Source organism: Poecilia latipinna, unplaced genomic scaffold, assembly GCF_001443285.1.
Source record: "Poecilia latipinna isolate Pla-1442-1.1 unplaced genomic scaffold, P_latipinna-1.0 Scaffold1828, whole genome shotgun sequence".
In the NCBI taxonomy this organism is placed as follows: Eukaryota; Metazoa; Chordata; class Actinopteri; order Cyprinodontiformes; family Poeciliidae; genus Poecilia; species Poecilia latipinna.
In genome coordinates, this window is record NW_015114444.1 from 20202 (window position 1) to 39690 (window position 19489).

General features: G+C 39.1%; 1 protein-coding gene and 1 long non-coding RNA gene across 2 annotated transcripts in view; both read right to left on the reverse strand.

The window, feature by feature from the left end:
• Positions 1–12412: 12412 nt before the first annotated feature.
• LOC106934577 (uncharacterized) overlaps positions 12413–19489 on the reverse strand; it is a 15312-nt gene continuing 8235 nt past the window's right edge. The window contains exons 2-3 of the long non-coding RNA XR_001421726.1: positions 18557–18563; positions 12413–13543 (exon numbers count right to left, since the gene is read on the reverse strand). This is a non-coding gene — a long non-coding RNA (uncharacterized LOC106934577). The remainder of the gene's footprint in view (positions 13544–18556; positions 18564–19489) is intronic.
• foxg1a (forkhead box G1a) lies at positions 15897–17783 on the reverse strand. The gene has a single exon (XM_015014565.1). The coding sequence runs from the start codon at positions 17736–17738 to the stop codon at positions 16161–16163; it is 1578 nt and encodes a 525-aa protein (XP_014870051.1). The 5' UTR covers positions 17739–17783; the 3' UTR covers positions 15897–16160.

The following is a 19489-nucleotide window of genomic DNA, read 5'->3' on the forward strand; positions in this document are numbered from 1 at the left end:
TATATGTCTTTCTTTCTATTTTAACAGGGACTTCACATTGACTTCCATTCTTTTTCATTCATTTCTATATCCTAACCTATTAAGCCACCCCTAAACTCTATTGACACATTAGCTCTAAACCCATGACCCGGGCTTTGGATCCCATTAGGAGTAGATGGTCCTCCCAACACAGCATTTGTTGGGAAAATGGTCCTTACACTGCATTACATCTCCAATTATTCTGCTAATAATCACATGCAGAAATGTTTAGCTTGCATGTTTATTCAGCTTTGTTTAGTCATTGCTTTATGGAACCACCTGTTGTTGCAATTGCCGTTACAGATCCTTTAGGTACATCTCTACCAGCTTTGTACATCTAGAGACTGAAATGTTGTGGATTATTTATTGCTAAAGCTCAGGCTCAGTTAGATCTGAGGGAGAGGATCCATTTTCAAGACTTGGAACAGATTCTCAATCAGATTTAGGTTAAGAATTTAACATTGTACCTTATGAATATCCTTTAGCTGTACATTTCAGGTTGTTGTCCTGCTGGAAGGTGATCCTCCACTCCAGTCTCAAGTCTTCTGCAGTCTCTAACAGGTTTTCTTTCAGTACAGTTTTCTTCTCAGTTTCATCCAGCTGCCCATCAGTGCTGATAAACTTCATTGTCCCTGTAGGACAGAAGTACACTCATTGTTTCACAGTAGGGTGTCAGGGTTTGGGGTTATGTCAGTTTTGTTTTTGTTTTTTTTTGTTTTTTGCAGTAAGGCTGAAGACTTCATTTTGGGTCTCATCTGACCAGGTTATCTTCTCCTACAAGTTTGTTCTGTGCCCCAAGCAGGTACAGCAGCATGAAGTTATGTTCCTTGCAGACTAAGATGACAAAACGTTGCTGCAAGGGTTTTATTGCATGGAAGACCCATGTTTGGTTCTTGTTCTGAGGAGGCAAAGTAGACTAGAACCAGAAGACCTGGGTGGTCTGGAAATATGACGATTGTGGTTCTAAGTGATATATAAACTAATAATGGCAGAGCTCATCAATTGAATTAAATTCAAAACATGATCACTTACTTACCTTTGTCTAGACCAATCAATCTGTTTATCAGCTTTGATTACCAAATCCAAAGCACAAACGTTTACAGATCACCAGTTTATGCAAATAAGGATATGCTGCAGAATATTTCTGTAGTTTATCTGGCTGTAAATACAGTGATGGTGAAAACAAATTACACTCTCTGCCAGTTTTTTTTATTATCATAAAAGATATCCTCATACGAGTTTTAAAATGATTCAAATCTAAAGAAAAAGACCACACAGCAATAAATTCATAATGCCATTTATTAAGCACAGATAAAGCCAAAATGTGGACATTTTTGAAAATCTGACAACATCCCAAGAACGGTTGGATATATGCAAAGAAATGAAAAACACTATAATTGTCCTTTTTTCCCCATGACTGCGTTACTGTCCAGTTCTGAACAGGCTGGACCTGCCAGAACGATCCGTCATTTCAGGTGTTGCCGCCTCACTAATCAGCACTCAAAGAGCCCAAACGTTCCTTAAAGCTCCCACCATAAGCAGGGACTTCCAGAGCCACAGTAACAGACGTTTTATGATAATTGTGTCAGAACATTTCACGTTTCCACACAGTTCAACCTGTTTTACAGGCACGAAGCCAGCTGCCATGTAATCTTCCTCCTTAGTTTACCAGGTGTGGCTCTCCTCTAACAAAGTTGATGTTGCATATCGCCACCCGCTACTACTATTGTTAAACATCATGATTACTGAATGTATATTACCAGATTCTTTTAATTAGGCATCTGGAAGCCTTTGAAAAGTTGTTATTAAAAGACACATGGGCAAAATCGAACAGGAGAGTGTTGAACAAAAACAATAGGAATCATAATAATAGACCTACCTCTTGTTATTTGTGGGTGCTGAGATAAGTGGCTCATTCATATTCATAAATTCCAAAGGGGTCTAAAGACAACAACTACAAATAAAACTGCATTAGCAGGAATTTTATTGGAAGTTAAAGACACCTGATTTTTTATCATTCTTAATTCTTCAATTAAGTTCATGTTAATTTTATTTTACATCATTCCAACTGACCAGGGATGTTATGTATATTACTTTCTGAATTGGTGTTCAGGAAACAATTTCATAAACTACAGCTGAGCTTATACACTTAGCCTCATGAGGACATTGCATTGATTTCCATTGATTGCATGCAGCCTAACTCAGGATTCAGCAACCTTTGCAGTCCAGGTAGCACATCTGATGCCCATTTAAAAACATAAATACTAGAGTCAAGAAATCTGAACAATATTTTGAGAAACAACAACAGTCATATTTTGTAGTTACCTAATGTATAAATTTCTTTTCATCATTTCAAAAAGAACAAAGAATATATTTCAATACCAAAGTTTTATTGGGGATCAAAACCGCTTTACAAATAATGAACAGGACCAGTTGTTTTATGGAGAAGAATTTAATAAACATTTCAAAAGCAGTTGTGTGTTCTAAAACACACACACACGCACACACACAAGCACAACAAAATAATGTATCTATCAAATTTTCTTTGAAAACATTCATATTTGAAAGCAGTGGGCAGTTCTCTTTCATCTCTGAACCAAAGTTATTAAGAGCCAGTGTTGGACCTGGAGCCAGCGAACAGATCCCTGGTCTGACCTGAACCCACAGCATCCAGTCTGTACCTGATCCTAACCCAGGACCTGAGGCTGACCTAAGCTTTAGAAATCGCCTTATCCATCAGCCCCAGTTCGGTTTCATATGTTGAATTTGTTTCTGTAACATCTGTAAACTCTATCAGGAAAAAGCAAAAGTCTAACATGGACTAATGCAGATCTGGAACTGAAGAAATACAAGATGGTTTAGTTATTGGCTTGGCTCTGCATACTGGGTCGGGTTTTAATCAAAAAACAGGTGAACATCACAAATCTCCAATCTCCATCATGAGTGGCCTGAGCCCAGTGTGCGCTCAGGACAGGGTGGCTCTGCTTCACAGAAACTCACCTAGAAACAGGCTAAATGGCCAGTTAAATCCTTCCTATCCGTTAACACAGACTGCTTTGTCGATCACAGTCATGAGGTCCAGTCATTATCAACATAGCCTCACTGGGATTGATAATGTGTTAGATTAAAAGATTAGAAAAAGAAAACAACTAGAAATGAAGAAATGTGGTCTGTCTGATTATGTAATTTTTAAATATTAAATTATTGATAATTTGATCAGAACTTGAGTAGACTTTTTACCAAATACTGTTTTAGTCTTACTTGAGTAAAAATATGTTGACGTAGCTCTTAATTGAGAACTATTTTGGTCTGTCTCGCTCTGTGCTGCCCTGCAGTGGACTGGTGACCCGTTCAGAGTGTACCGCCACTGGAGAAAGACACCAGCTAGTATAGACAATGAATGGAAGGATGACTTCTTCACCTTAATTCTAAAAACTGTCCACACCTGCGTATTTATGTACGAATAAATACACCTTTGTGTATTTATTCGTTTTTTCAAAACGAATAGATACACAGAGGGAGGGGAAGGTGACTAGCAGAAAGCAAGCACTGAGGAAGCATTAGCAGGCCAGCAGCAGAGGAGAGCCTGCAGGATGTACTGACAGAGATCCAGCAGGGAGAGGAGAGGCTGGGAGCAGCAGCAGGGTGCCAGTCTGTAACGGGGTGAGGGGCTGAGGAGGGTTCGTTTTTAGCTTCTTACCCTGTTTTGTGGGTTCTTACCCTTGCCTTTTACTCAATCACTGTCCTCCTTGAATGCTGGTTTTCATGCTTCACCTGGTTCTTAAACAAACGATGCCTCGCTCTGGGTCACAAAATAATTTGAATGGATTGCAACAATATATTTTCATAAATATTAATTAAAGCCATGTCCTGATACACATTTAAAACAAACTGTTAGGATCTAATGCAGAGCAGAGGTTTTACAATTGGATTTTTATTTGGGCAGACTTTCATCAGTATGTCTAAGATAAAATTTTATGAAGTTTATAGAAAACATATTCTTAAAATGTACGTAATTAAATTAATTGCTCATCTAATTGGTCATATCGTGATAAAACAAAACTAAAAACATTGAACTGCTTTGTCACTGAAACATTAAAAGGTAAGTTCAAAAAAAGACAGACTGTAAACCGTTTCCCTGGTGACTGCCATTAAGACGTGTGGCAAATTCACAACCACCTCTGGATTAAAAAGCTCAGCTTGATAGTGAATTTAACTTTACTATTAGTTCTTTAGTTAAATTACTTAACACTAGAGCAACACTTCAATTATTCCAACAGAAAACTTCTTAAACACAAAACTGCAAACTTTGATAACGCTGAGATTGAAAAAATAGTAATAATACATGGAATGTGTCAGCCTTACCATTCTCTACTGGACCCTGTTCACAACCAATCAGACAAAGATATGGCAGGACACACGTGTTCTGCTACACTCTGATCCAAATCCTTCAGCAGAATCCATCCCTGGTGTTCTGCTCATCCAGGGAAACGGGTCCAGTTGGGAAATCAGCTCCTCTCTCCAGCTGGTTCTGGAGGATCCCAAGGTGTTCCCAGGCCCAACAGGGAATTCTGGGTCTGCTGCAAAGTCTCCTCCCAGTGGAGGAAAAGCTAATGTTGTTACAATGTGGCAATTGTTTTGAAAATTACCTTTCCAACTTGACTAGAATTTTAAAGAACTGAATAGCTAAAATTGAAAAAATATTTTTTGCATATTTCCCCAAAACTGTCACTATGCTGTGACTGTATAATATGAGAGAATCTGTGAATAAAATCAAGATGCTCTTCTTTCCCCCTGTGGTCCAACTGCCATCTGAAGAAATACTCCACTCCCAGTCTGAAACAACCAATCGGAGTCTTGGTGCTGTCAGTCATGCTCATGAACATGCTACAGCTGTGGTAATGATGGAGAAGCCACCTACCAAGAAGCTAGGAAAGCTATTTATCTGCCAACGTCAGTCACCATGGTAACTAACCTGAGCATTCATGGCAGGCTCTGATGTGGGAAACTAGTTGTAGCATAGCGGAGAAATTTGGGGAGGGTGCAAGCAGCACATACACAAGGTTGACTGACAGCACTAAGACCCTCCTCCTGGCTCTGATTGGTTGTTTCTGACTGAGTGGCGTGTTTCTGCAGATAGCAGCAGAACCACAGAGAGAAGGGAGAGCAGCTAAGTTTTTTCTCATCTGTCTCATATTATACTTTAAGGACATAATGACAGTTTTAACAAATAAAAAAGAAATATATTTTAGTAAAAGTTACATACGGCAGCTTTAATTCTAAACTCAGGTGTTTTCTACAAATAATGAACAAAGTTTTTCTCACATTCTGGATGTTATTCTGACACATGGCATACAGGAGGGAAACCAAGAACACTGTTTTACTTCAATCCTTCTCCAAACAAGGACTTCTTATTCATCATTATTGAAATAGACCAGTTCTAGATTTCTTCTCAGCATTGTATTGAGGTACCTGATGAATCATTGCTATATTGTGCCAAAAGAAATCACCAGTCTTTTCACTATTGTTCTTCCATGTATAGGGATGATTGAAACGTGCTTAGAAATGGCTGTTAAACCTGTTAAGGAAGCGCCTACAGAGTGGGCTGACCTTTCACATCAACCTCAGCTTCACCTGCCCATCTGCCCTAGAGTTTATCCAACAGAAGATTTTGTTACAGCTATGAAAGCGTATCTCAGAACATGCCCAAGATTGAAAGGAATGGATAAAAGGGAATAAATTCTGGAGAAAGTTCTACCTCTGTTTGGGTCAGAGGTCATGTCCAGTTGGTAGCGTTTCAGTAAAGACTCAGTAGAGTCTGAAAGGAAGGGTCATGTACCAGGAAAACAGCGAGAGGATTGTTTTTCATTCATCCATCCCAATCCATTCTACTGTCCAATCCACCATGAAGCCTGTACAACATTAATTTCACTGTTGACTGTTTGCATTCATGATAGGTTAACATTCAAACTGTATAAGTACAGAGTACACAAAAACTGCATTCAAATATTTCAGCACATTTATTCTCAAGTAAAAGACAAAAGTATTGAGCCAATAAAATTACTTAAGGCTACTCAAGTACTGAGTAACTGATTATAATTTAAAATTATAATAACTAATTATATTTTTGATATTTAAAAATGATGGACAGACTAAAAAGTTGTGCAAATTTTGATATTCTAACGAATAAAGTTTTAAAAAGTTATACAAACAAATGATATATTTACAAATTACCTCATTTTAAGCGGAAGAAAAACTTTTCCTAATCAATATTTTCCACTAATGAACACATATGTAGTCAACACTTAAAGTGGGTAAAATTATGTATATCTGCAGTCATATTCAATAAAATAGAATATACATTCAGATGAGGCCTGTGTCAGACTAAAAATACTTTTTCAATATAAGTTTTAAGCACATTAAATGCTGAATTCTTTGTAAAAATTTGTTATTTATTGCCTTTATATAATAGTCAAATTTTAAATGTCATGTTTTCATTAAATGTAAAATCACTATAACAGAAATAAAGGCCTTTAAACATCCAACCGTGTCATTAATCTATATAATATGTTTCACTTAAGCTGCAGTTTGAAACGTTAATTTAAAAATATATATATATATATTACACATTTGCTAAAACAATGAGCACAATATGAGACAGATGATCTGTGAGAAGATTGATCTCCTCCACTTCCTCTCTAAGCTGCTATTGCCTCTAAAGAAATGAACCGCTCCCAAAAAAAAAACAACCAGTCAGAGTCAGGAGGAGGTGCTTAGCCCTGTCAATCACCATGTGAATGTGCTGCTAGATGTGCTAATGGATTAGAAACAACTTATTGTTACAGGAAAACCGTCTAGCTGCCATCATGGGTGGCCATGCTAAGGAGCGTTAGCATTCAGGACAGGCTCTGCAGATTGGAAGAAGTTAAATAGCAGAAAGCAGGGAGCAAGCAGAGGGAGGGGAGAGCGGCGCAATTGAGAATAATAGACAGCACTAAGACCCCCCTCCTGGCTCGGATTGGTTGTTTCTAACTAGCACTTGGAGAATGCAGAGAAACTTGATTTTTTTTTTTTTTTTTTTTACAAATTATGTGTCTCATGCCATACTGTCACAACGTGACAGTTTCAAGAAATATGTAAAACATATATATTTTTATAAAAGTTACATAGTGCAGATTTAGTGATAAAGAGAGAGAGAGAGAGAGAGAGAAAGAGAGAGAGAGAGTTCTTCCAGTGGCAATGTGTAGTAATTACCATATATAAAGTTGACCTCCAAAGGTCACAATAGACTCACCAGATGTAAAGAAGCATTAAAATAACACTTATGTAGAAATAAGAGGTCTGACTTTGACATAAACTGTGGTATGCGTGTGTGTGTGTGTGTGTGCGTGTGCACGTGTGTGTGTGTGTGTGTGTGTGTGTGTGTGTGTGTGTGTGTGTGTGTGTGTGTGTGTGTGTGTGTGTGTGTGTCAGTGTCTGGTGTATTTTTGGTCAAAATGTTTGTTCTTCATACAGTGATCTCACTGTAGAGAATCCAAACATTTTGCTCAAGTAGTGTGTAGGAAACTTTATAATAATATTACTCAAATAAAAATAAAAAGTATGGTGAAGTAAACCTACTTCTAAAAGTGTTTTTGGTTTGTTTGTTTGTTTGTTTGTTTGTTTGTTTGTTTGTTTGTTTGTTTGTTTGTTTGTTTGTTTGTTTGTTTGTTTGTTTGTTTGTTTTTAAAGCTACACAAGTTGCAAGTAAAGGCATCTGTTTAAATGTAACGAGTTACCACCCATCTCTGAGTACAGCATGCTGCTCAGGGAGCAAACATGGCCGCTACCAGAGGAGAGGCTGTTCAGGCCTGAAGAGGTCCAGAGGTTGTGGAGCTGCTTCTTTGTGCCCATAAAAGCTACATTTCTCAACTGGGTTGATTACAAAAATCAATTTGTACTAGTTATGAAATACTTGCACATTTGGAAAAAAAAAAAAAAAAAAAGCTATTAAATAAGCAGAGTCACACTCGACAAAGACTAAGAAATGGTTTTATGAACCGTTTGTAGCATTGTAGTCTGATTGTTGTCCTTGGTTTTAGTGAGATGTGAATAATGAATTATTGGACATATATGTAATATGCTGGCTTTTCATCAATTGATAATCTGTTAGATCATATTCAGCTACCATCAATCTGTTCAGAGACAACAGGTAGAAATGAGCATTTTTAGCTGTAACCTGGTGGCATATCTACTTTTAAAAGGTTAAAATATGGTACATTGTCTCTGTGTAAAATAAACAGTCAGCAGTACTAAAGGAACCAACTATAATTGTTTCAATACTTTAAGAATGAAGTTAAACATCCTCTAATGTCCAGAAAGTACCCTTGGGTCTTTGTGCAAAATAAACTACATCTTTCAATTTGCTTAGTTCTATCTAAGGGAAAAAAAAAAAAAAAAAAGTTTCCTATTTAACATGACACTGTTAACACATCAGCAGGCTGATTCACATGGCGCTCTCATCAGAAACTCTCAGACTGAGTTTTAGTTGCAGTTGCTCCAATGAGCAGACTTTGTCCTGCCAGTCATTCTGCTGCAGACTGCTTCATGTTAAAAAGGAAGGTTTTCTCTCCACTGTCACCACATGCTTTGTCAGGAGGGGCTGTTGCTGGGTAATCAACAATTCTATAAAATGTCTGTTTTTATAATTATGATCAAATGGAATTGAATATAATTTGCTGAGGATCAGTCTATATGGCTGCAGTGTTCTGGAATGAGCTGAGCTGGTTTGGCTGTACGTTTCTATGTTTGTGGATGTGAACAGGAGAAAATCAGTTTCCAGTTTTGTTATAAAAATGACTTTTAATGTGAACTGTTGCTTTGACAATAAGCTCAGTGGATTTGACTCAAACTAAATAGAACTGAATCTGATTGAAAACGAGTTGAGATCGTTTTACCACTTGTTCTGTTTTCCACTCCATCAGTTTCCTCAGCTTTTTAAAGACGCATTGTGCAGCATGACGTGGTGTTCCATGTTAGACCCATTATGTAATAACATCTTATACTGTTTTTATCCAATATATGTTTAATGTTACGGTAACAGGTAAAAGAATATTTTAAATATTTAACACATATTTTAACACCTTTGATTTAAAAGTGTTAAATAAAAAATGATCATGGTGAACTGCACATGGTTGTTTCATGTGTTCATCAGTTTTATAAAAATAAATATGTGACATTAACAACAATTAAAGTCAACATTATGCAAATCTTGCATGGATTAAATATAGTTGTAAAATAAAACCTGTTTCAGATCCACTGACTTTCCTCTAGTCTCTGTCTTCATCCATTGGTGGAAGGACCAAAATCATTTTTGCACATTAAAAACTGTTTCACTCAAAATGTTTGGCCCTGAGAAGCTAATGATAAGAACAGATGCTGCATCAGAAAGTAGCCATGTTGCTTCTGTAGCCGAAATGTGAAGAGCATCAGGCCACCAACCTCTTCAACCCTCCACTCCATCAACAAGTCTCATACCAGAATAACACTTTTCTCATTTGCAAGTGAGAAAAGAATGAAATCAAATTTGTTAAAGTTTAAATAAAAATCAACTGAATTAAGCTTAAAATTGTCATAAAACTCACATTTACAACAAATGGTCTACAGTCATTAGTGACTTGGAATGCTACAGGTAAAAACAGAAACCCTGAACACCACACATTGCTTCTGAAACGTTAGGAATCGGTTCCTATTTTCACAGACTTGTAATTTAAACATGAAGCAAAGCCAAAAACATCAGGCTGGGGCCAATAAGAACAAAAACTCTGAAAACTGATATTCTATTCCCAGGTGTTTTCACACAACAGTCAAAAATGTCCTGATAAACCTGTAGGTGCAGGTCAGCGAGCGGACTGCCACTGTTTTTATTGTAATGTCCTTTTTAGAGAAGAAAAACGCTGAATCAGAAGATTTTTAGATTCAGCGTAATGTTGTTGATGAAAACTGTCTAAAAGGGGAAAAAAGCTTTCAGAGGACTACTATCTGGGTCCGAGAGTATTTCACCTGGGGAAAATGTTTTTCACTGAATTCTAAGACAAACGAGATAAATAAAAGGGAATGGAAAAGATAAGAAAAAAAAGGAGAGAGAAAGAAAAAAACTAGGAGAGAGGTTGCGTTTCCATTGACCGTATAATTGTGCAATTTGACATTTCGAAAATAAATTTCCTTAATGGAAACACGCAACTCTCGTTTTTCGATTAAAAAAAGATTTGGCCTGGGATTTATTTATTTATTTATTTATTTATTTATTTATTTATTGCCGTATTGAAATTAGTTTATTTCGTAAAACTTTTTCCCGCATACACACGAGTCACTTGATCAACAACCGGATGTTGCTACTGGCGGAAAGCTCGAAGAAGAAGACAGGAAGTAATTGGACGGAGATTGTGCGTGAATAAACTTATTCAAGTGATATTAATTGCATGTTGGTATTTTAATTGCAATTGTGCAATTGTGTTGTTTTGACATTAGTGGAACGTAGACAAAGTTTGCACACTTGTAATGGAAACACACACACACACAGAGAGAGAGAGAGAGAGAGAGAGAGAGAGAGAGAGAGAGAGAGAGAGAGAGAGAGAGTAAAGTTAGTCCTCCACCCCACCCCACCCCCATGTGGTCCTTCTGTTGCTCCTTTGTCTTTTGACTGCTGGTCACCCCATTTAACATGGGGCAGATAGCATCAGGCTGACAGAGATTGGGTTGCACGGCAGCTCCATTGTTGGGCTGCTTCTTGCATTACAGTTGGACTCGTTCTGCTTGCAGTCTTCTTCTAGGAACCGAACAAATTGCTGCTGAAAGTCTGTCTTTGTTGTTGTATCATATCAGACAATCAAACTCTGCGAGCCAAAACATCTGCTGCAGCTGCAGACTTCACAGGTTCACACTTTAGGAATCAACTCCGGAGCCTCCAAAACGGAATTTAACTTCTGCACACCGAGAGCCTGGCCTGAGCTGATAATCAGATTTACAAAATCACTGGACGCTAATGCCTCCGCTCTGCTCTGGGTCTTAAACTGATTCACAGTGTAGGAACTCCTGATAGTCCCAGAAAAAAAAATGTCTACAAGGTGCAGTAGTCCACTGGACAGATCTGAAAGGTTTATAAAGAAAAAGAGAGAGAGGTAGGATATTTGTGATGCTTCAGGAATATCCCGGTTTGGACTGGACTCAGGCTGCTAACACGGAAAACTGAGCCTGGCAGTGAGGAGCCCAGATTATAAACCACAGACTGAAGAGAGGAGAACCATTAGCCGGTTCCGTTCTCACGTCCTACTGGGCTGACCACGCACCAGGCCAGAACAAGCGACCATCGATAAATAGATAGATAAATAAATATATAAATTCAGTTGGAGCATTTTATATTTATCCTATAACAGAAATTTTATATAAAAGCAAATCTTTTTTAAACATATTCTTACAACGACACAAAAAGCATAATGATTTTAATGATCATTTATTTCAGTTTCAGTGTCTGTGTTTAATTTATTGATTTTTTTTAATTATTGTTTTATTACTATTATTATTTTTCTTCTTTTTGTTTTGATGCTTATCAAAAATCTTTATTAGTTCCAGAAACCTAATTGTTAAAACACATTTTTTTAAATTGATGTTTCCATTTTTTCATGGTTTTCTTTAAATGAAAACAGATCAAGATGATCACAGATCTGCAGCACAGATTTTAGGATTTGCAGCTAAATACTGAATGCTGTTCAGTATTTAACAGAATGCTGTTTTGCAGTATAGATCTTTAAAAAAAATCTGGTTACGCAAAGTGAAGCGATATTTTCATTTTAACTGAGATGTGGAGACTTAAAATATCAAACCACTAACTTAAAGTCAGCAGTAATAAATAACTCATGACTTTTAATTCACTCACAGCGTTTTGCTTGATTCTTATTTTACAGTTGCATGCGAAAGTAGTATTCTAGAACAATTCCAATTATGTTGAAATAAAAAAATCCAATTAATCATTTATTATTTTTCAAGAAAAGATTTCAGCAAACCTATTCAACACTGATTCATCTATTTTTTTTTCCTTTTCTGCACGTTTTCAAAATGTTAAAACATCATTTAAAGGCGCTCTCTCTGGAAACCATGACTACGGCAACACCTGAGAGTAATTTCAAATATTCACTTTGCATTTTTCTATTTTGCCAGAGTCTCAGGACACGAATGCATTGAAACTGTGATCTTTTGGTTTATATGACAGTTAAACATTACACAAAAAATAAATAACTTAATAAATTAATTAATTAATTAATTAATTAATAATAATAATAATAATAATAATAATAATAATAATAATAATAATAATAATAATAATAATAATAATAATAATAATAATAATGGAGCTACTAGGAGAAATTGATTTCCTTTTTGCAAAATGTATAAAATAAAACTAAATGTTTTGTTTCATTCCTCAATTACATAAATAAATGAGATGTCTTATTTAACCTCGTTCTGGATTTATATCAGGAAACGCAGCAATAATCTGTTATTAATTCCAACATTACAAACAGGTTAGATTCTGACTAACCTCTAAAATAAACCATTCTTTTAATCGATCTGGTATTTTAGACATAATCCTTTATGGCACTATTTTATTAACTGATAAAGCAGTAAAACCTCCCTGCTGGAGCACAAAGTAACTCCAACTATTCCATCTGAACAGCTCACAGCTGCAGAGCAGCAAACTTCTCCTAAACATTCCACTTGCGCAACGGATTTAGCGCTAAGCTGCACCAGCGGAGCAAACAGACCCATTTTCAGCTGTAATGGAACCAAACCCAGCTCATCCAGAACCGACCAGAACCTGTCTGAAACCAAGCAGCTCAACATCAGGTGGAGGAGGGCAGTCAGACGAACCTCCAATCCATGCGCACCGTCCGTGGACAGCGCGCTGCCTGCATGATGACCACAGCATCTGACCTGCACTGAGCCGCAGGTTTACACAGACTGACCAGATATTTGCTGAAGATATCACAACCGACCAGTGATGCATTTGCGTCCTTAGGTCACATATGTGTTTTACATTACAGCTCACTTTTATTTTATACCAACGCCAGTGATCTACCAGAACATAAAGAAATAAAAAATAAAAAATACAGCTGAGAAAGACACCAGCAAAATCTGAGTCAAACATGAAAATATTAAAAAATAAAATTCCCAGAAATCCAGTCCAAAGCTGCAGAGCCTCTGAAGCAGCAGCAGCTCAGAGGCTGCAGCAGCTTTTGGGAGGAAAGCTGCTGCAGAAACAGAGCAGACACGCTGCACATTTACCTTCACATAATGCAAATGGGATAAAAGTGAGAGAATTTTTTTATAAAAAATAAGTCGTTTAAGAAAAGGTAAATATTGGGCTTTTAATAAGCCCAATATTTGGGTGTTTGTAAAACCTTCCGGAGCCATTTAACAAAGACATGCAGGCTGATGCAGCAGCGGAAATCACCCAGCAGAGGAGATTCTTCTGCAGCAGGACGGATGAAGTCTTCACCAAAACAAGCAAGTTCCAGCAGCTTTTAAATCAATACAACCATCCAACATTCTGTTTTGTTTTGTTTGTGTTTTTTTGTTTGTTTGTTTTTTTGTTTTGTTTTTTTTTTGTTGTTGTTGTTGTTTTGTTGTTGTTTTTTTCATTTCGCTGTTAGCATGAGATAAAGAACCAGGAGAACCCAAACAAAGCCGTGATATGCTGCAGGTCCTCCAGCATGACAGACATAAAAAAGGAAATTTGGCCACGACACAAAATTTCACAAAACTTGTGAATTTAGGAGAACTCCCAATTTTTATTTTATTTTATTTTTATTTTTTTAAATCCGGGTTCTAAAGTTCTAACTTCAACTAAAGCACATGTCAACAGCTCGGCAGAAAGCACTCACCCCGGGATCATATAGCAGCTGCCTTTAAAGTAAACAGTGAATGGAGAACATTACACTGGGGAACAAATCTGAAAGAGTCCGAACTTCTCAGGATTGTTTGTGTTCAGCAAAGCAACAAAAAAAAAAAAAAAAAAAAAAAAAAAAAAAAAAAAAAAAAAAAAAAAAAAAAAAAAAAAAAAAAAAAAAAAACAAGAAGAAGAAAAAGCAACACCGGAACAAGCAAAGAGTATCACGGCATGCAGCGACACCACGCTCAGATTAATCACTCCGAAAAATAATCATTAATCATCTGGAAGTTTTTCACCGCAGCAGAAAAACGTCGACAGAAGTGCAGCTCCGCTGAGATTGGAGCGCAGATACCGATGCGCACAAAGCAAAGAGGCGCAGCCTGCAGCGCCTAATATTTCACCGCTCAAATGGACAGAATGTGACACTCTGAAACAATAAAAGACTCGCAGACACTTCAGTACCAGACCCCAGAGCTCTGCTGCCAGCAGGGGCCCCGAACCAAGCTCTGCAGCGCAGCCCAAACCCAAAACCCGAAAAAAGCTCCGGCATGAGCGTCAATGATGACAACATTCAGCCTGAAACCCAGAAACTGATAGAGATCACTCTGTTGATCACTCTGTTGATCACTCTGTTGATCACTCTGTTGATCACTCTGTTGCTTCATATGGAGCAGTAAATAAAAGACAAAGGGGATTACGTTAGTTATGAATGTAACCTATTCTTTTATTTGTGCTTTTTTAGGATTAAAACATTTTTTCTTTTTTTATTTTTATAAGCGACAAACACGGTAATAAGAAGACCACAACAGTATCACAACCATGAAAAATTGTTTTAGAGGCGACAATTAAAAGACAGTCATTCCAAATAGGAGCCTATTAGATCAGAAGGCAGAATTTCTTTTGTTAAACAAACGGGATTTTTTACAGCGTTCCTCCTTTTCTAAAACAAAACAAAGTCAGATTACAAAGATGATCTTTTTTCTTTTTTCTTTTTACTAATTGTACAAAAACAAGAAGAAAAAGAATCGTGAACGTCTGTGTTTTGGGTTTTTTTTTTTTTAAAACCGGCGATCACGTTTCCATGGCAAAGCTTCACTGCGGAAAATCTTCCACAAAACGAGACATTTACGCACAAAGTCGTAACGCCGAAAAGCGCAATTCTTCAATTCGAAAAATAATGCCCGCTAAATTTTTACTAAAAATAAAATTCCTCCAGCGACGCCAACAATTGCTGAAATAACCAAAAATCTATTTTCAAACGAAAAAGCCTAAGTAATAATTAAAACAACCTAAAGGACGCGATAAAAATCTCGTTTAAAGGGACATTTTCTGCAGTGACGGAGGATTTCAGTCTCTCCTTCATTCCGACCTCAGCAGGCCTCCCAGAATATACAGCACAATACTGACTTCATATGGAACAGATTCTTTGGTCTATAAAAAGCGCGTCAGCAGTTTTTAAAACCAGGTAATGAATGAATGGAGAAGAACGTTCAGAGGCCACTGTGGACTCCAGCTTTAAGAAGAACATTCAGCTTAAAAAAAAAATCATTTTTCCCGCTTTTATTTTAACCAGCATGGTACTGACTCTATTATTATTATTATTATTATTATTATTATTATTATTATTATTATTATTATTATTATTATTAATCTTTAATAAAACAAAACTAATTTAAATACTCATTCTAATATAAAAAAACTTGCCTCCTCCAACAAGAAAATAAAAACGTGAGCAAAGCTGCGCTCTCATCATTCTCTCCGCTTCCTATCTCAGATCACATTGCACGTCACTGACTGACATTATTATACAGAAGACAAACCCCAGACACTTAGAACACACATTATGTACACAGAAATTAAAACTGCAGGAGGAGATGGGGCAGAACAACAACGAGAAGAACATGAAGAAGAAACCATAATAATAATAATAATAATAATAATAATAATATAAAAAAAAAATACCTGGAAATGTCAGTGCTGCTTTCTGTGAGTTTCTCAGTGCTGCTCTTTTTTTGTTTTGCAGTCTCTCTTCTTTTTTCTATAATAGGTAGTAGTTTATAATAATTTGTCTTTTTTTTTACATTTTAAATGTTCAGTGTTAAAAACGATCACGTTAGTGTTCCAATCATTTTGAGATTATCACTCCTTCATGGATGGATGGATGGATGAATTGATGAATGGATGGATGAAGTTCAGGGGAGTGGGGGGCGGAGGGGAGTTAGTGTATGAGCGGGTTAGAAGTTGACCCCTGGTTCTGATGTGTGAAATAGTCAGACAAACCCCCGGAAAGTCCCGAGGAGAAGGCGGGTAGAGAGCCGGACAAAGCCGGCCTAAGAGTGTCACATGGCAGCGAGGAAGAGGAGGGAGCCTGCGGAGAATTGGAAGCCGAAGCCCGGGCAGCCTGCAATGAGCCACCGCCTCCGGCGCCGGTCTGTGAGCTCATAGTCGGGTGTGGGACATGGGGGAAAAAGTAACTCGTCTGTCCGGCCAACAAGTTCACCGAGCACGGGTTCAATGAATAAGTGGCCCCGGAGCAAGGCACAGAGAGGCCGCAGGGCACCGCCGAGGCCGCCAGGGCCGCCGCCGTCAGGTGGTGCGTCGCGTAGGGGAGGTCCCCACCGACCAGCCGGTCCATGCTGAGCCCGTTGGACGACGGGAACGATGAGTGGTTGTTGCTCATGTTCTGCGTGAGCATGCTGCTGTAGGACATCGGGTGGCCCGGGTATCCAGACGAGGTCCCGTTGTAGCCGAGGGCACCGGCGGCCCGCGGGTGGTGAAGGGAGAGGAAGGGGGACATCGGCCAGTATAAGGAGCCGGCCCGGTCCATGAAGGTCAGCCCGGAGGTCAACCGGGCACCGCGCTTGAAAGCCAGCTTGGCCCGTGACGTGGTGGAGCGCCGGCGGAGCTTCCCAGTGGTTCCACCGATGAAGACGTCGTCGCTGCTGGGGTCCAGCATCCAGTAGTTCCCCTTCCCGGGGTCATCGTAGTGCCGAGGCACCTTGACAAAGCACTTATTGAGGCTGAGGTTGTGTCTGATGGAGTTCTGCCAGCCCTGCTTGTTCTCCCGGTAATACGGAAAGTTTTTCATGATGAACTCATAAATGCCGTTGAGAGTGAGCCGCTTCTCCGGACTCTGCCTGATAGCCATCATTATTAGAGCGTTGTAGCTGAAAGGAGGTTTTTCGTACTTGCCACTTTTCTTCTCTCCGTCCTTCTCTCCCTCTTTCCCGTCCTTCTTCTCCTCCTGCTTCTCCTCCGGGCAGCTCTCCGGGTTCAGTGACTCACTTTTCGGGTCAGCTTTGACGTCCGGCTGCGAGGCCGGGAGAGGCGCCTTCTGCTCGGCATCATCCGGACCAACAACTCGGTGCTGGTTCTGGCTCTGGTTCTGGTGGTGGTGGTGGTGGTGGTGGTGGTGACTGTTGTTGTTGTCGCTTTGCACGGCCTCCGGCACCAAACTGTTTATACTGAACGACGATTTGGGAATCATCTTCACCTCTTTGCGCTCTCCCATGTCCAACATCACCGAGCAGTGAGGGGGGAACCGGCGGCGAGCAGAGGCGGGCGGCGAACACAGCTGGGTTTCAGTCCTCCCGGTCTCCACCAGCGAACCAGGACGGGAAGGAAGGAAGGGGGGATTAGAAAGGAAGAAAGAAAGTATAGCCCAACAAACTATTTCATGTTCGGTTTGGGGAGGAAAGGGGAAACACACACAACACACATGTACACACACATCGATAGGAGACAGATAGCTGCAATTAATTAGGGAGCCGCAGCCACTAAAGCAAGTGAAAAACATTGGTTGGACCTTCCCAGTCCTCAGCCAACCAGGGGAACATTAGTATTAAACATTAAGGCGTCCACTGAGCGCTCAGCCAATCACGACGCGCGGAGAAACACGCACATCCGCCAATAACTGGCACGCTGCAAAAAATGCCAAGCAGCTCCAGGACTTTGCTCCCGGCTGCAGGAGAATGGATGAAACAACCCGAAAATCTGCTGCATGAAAGTGGTTGTTTGTTTAGCGATGATTAAATTTATTTATTTATTTATTTATTTATTTATTTATTTATTTATTTATCACACCGGCTTGCATCATATGAGAAGATGGAAATTTTACACCTCCGACAAATAAGCGTAATCGTTTCCCGCTATGAGCCTGAACTTTTCTGACACCTTGAAGAAGAGCGACACTGGCAGGACGATGGAAAACTTTTTGCAGCGCCCCATCAACACTGATCACCCTCCAGCCCCCTCCCTCCACCTAAACCGGAGCTGGAAGCGCGCACCGTGCATGCGTCAACCCAAATCCTCGCCGCTCCTCACATTTACACTCCTTCGATTCAAATATTTGCCCCTTAGGCGTCTGCAAAACTGTTTACATCCCATCTCTGAGGGAAAATAAACAGAGAGGGAGTCCGGAGGGCACGGGCACGGACACGGTCAGGACATGCAGAGGGGGTTGGTGGTGATGGAGTGGAGGGGCGGAGGGGGGTCGCAGCAGACAGAAACACGGAGTGTGTCTCAAAAAAAAATCGTGCATCCTGTAAAATGAGCGTGAAATATGCAGCGGGGAGGCGGAAAGAGTTGCATATCAGTCGGCTGCTTCACTCCTACCTTCCTCCTGCTGGAGGACAGTTTCACCAAACAAACAGAAGTGGAGGAAAAACAGGCTCTGCTCATTTAGAAACGGAGATAATGAAGACGCGCCGAGGGTTGTTGAAATTAAACCGGGACAAAACAGAGGCATGACTAAACTATAAGGAGATGTGACACATTTTGTCAGCCTGATTTTTTTAATTATTAATATTTTTTTATATTTTTTATTTTTTTTTTATCTTCAAGTGGGATTTGGTTCATGTTTTACAGGCCGGGATCACATTAGCGCGTCATCGCTTCACACAGGCCGCAAAGTGAGTCAAACTGCTCCGAAATGTTTCACAATAATTCCACAACAAGCCGAGCGGTTCCTGCCAGGATCCCTCACAGCTGGCTCCAAGCATCACCGCGCTCCGTGTCAAAGGGAAGAAATGGGTCAGAAAAGCGGAGCGTTTTAGCGCACAGACACCATGTTCCTGCCATAAGGGCCAGCCTCACTCACAGCTTACCCAAATAGAAACACACCAAGCTCCTCCTCGCGGAACTCTTCTCATCGTCTCTGTTGCAGAACATCATTCAAGTTTAAAATCTCACAAACAGCAGCTGGGTGAACCTGTTACAGAGCCGCCCGCCATTCTGCACGAGCAACGCGTCAGTGTTTTATTCATATGAGGTTACTGTCACACATTCATAAAGGAACATGTTTAAAAGAAAACTCCACATAAGATTTTTTTTTAAAAATAATAATTTTATTTCTTGCATTTATAAAAACATATCTCAATCCACCTTATTTTAACACGTGAGTGAAGCTTCGAAACAGCTTCGAAGCAGGCCACCAGTGTGGACCCCTCACCCTGAAACACATTGGATTTTATTTTATATATATATATATATATATATATATATATATATATATATATATATATATATATATATATATATATATATATA

Bases quoted from the DNA above. Each gene is read 5' to 3' on its own strand.
- foxg1a (XM_015014565.1), bottom strand. From the start codon at position 17,738: ATGTTTTTCACTTGCTTTAGTGGCTGCGGCTCCCTAATTAATTGCAGC.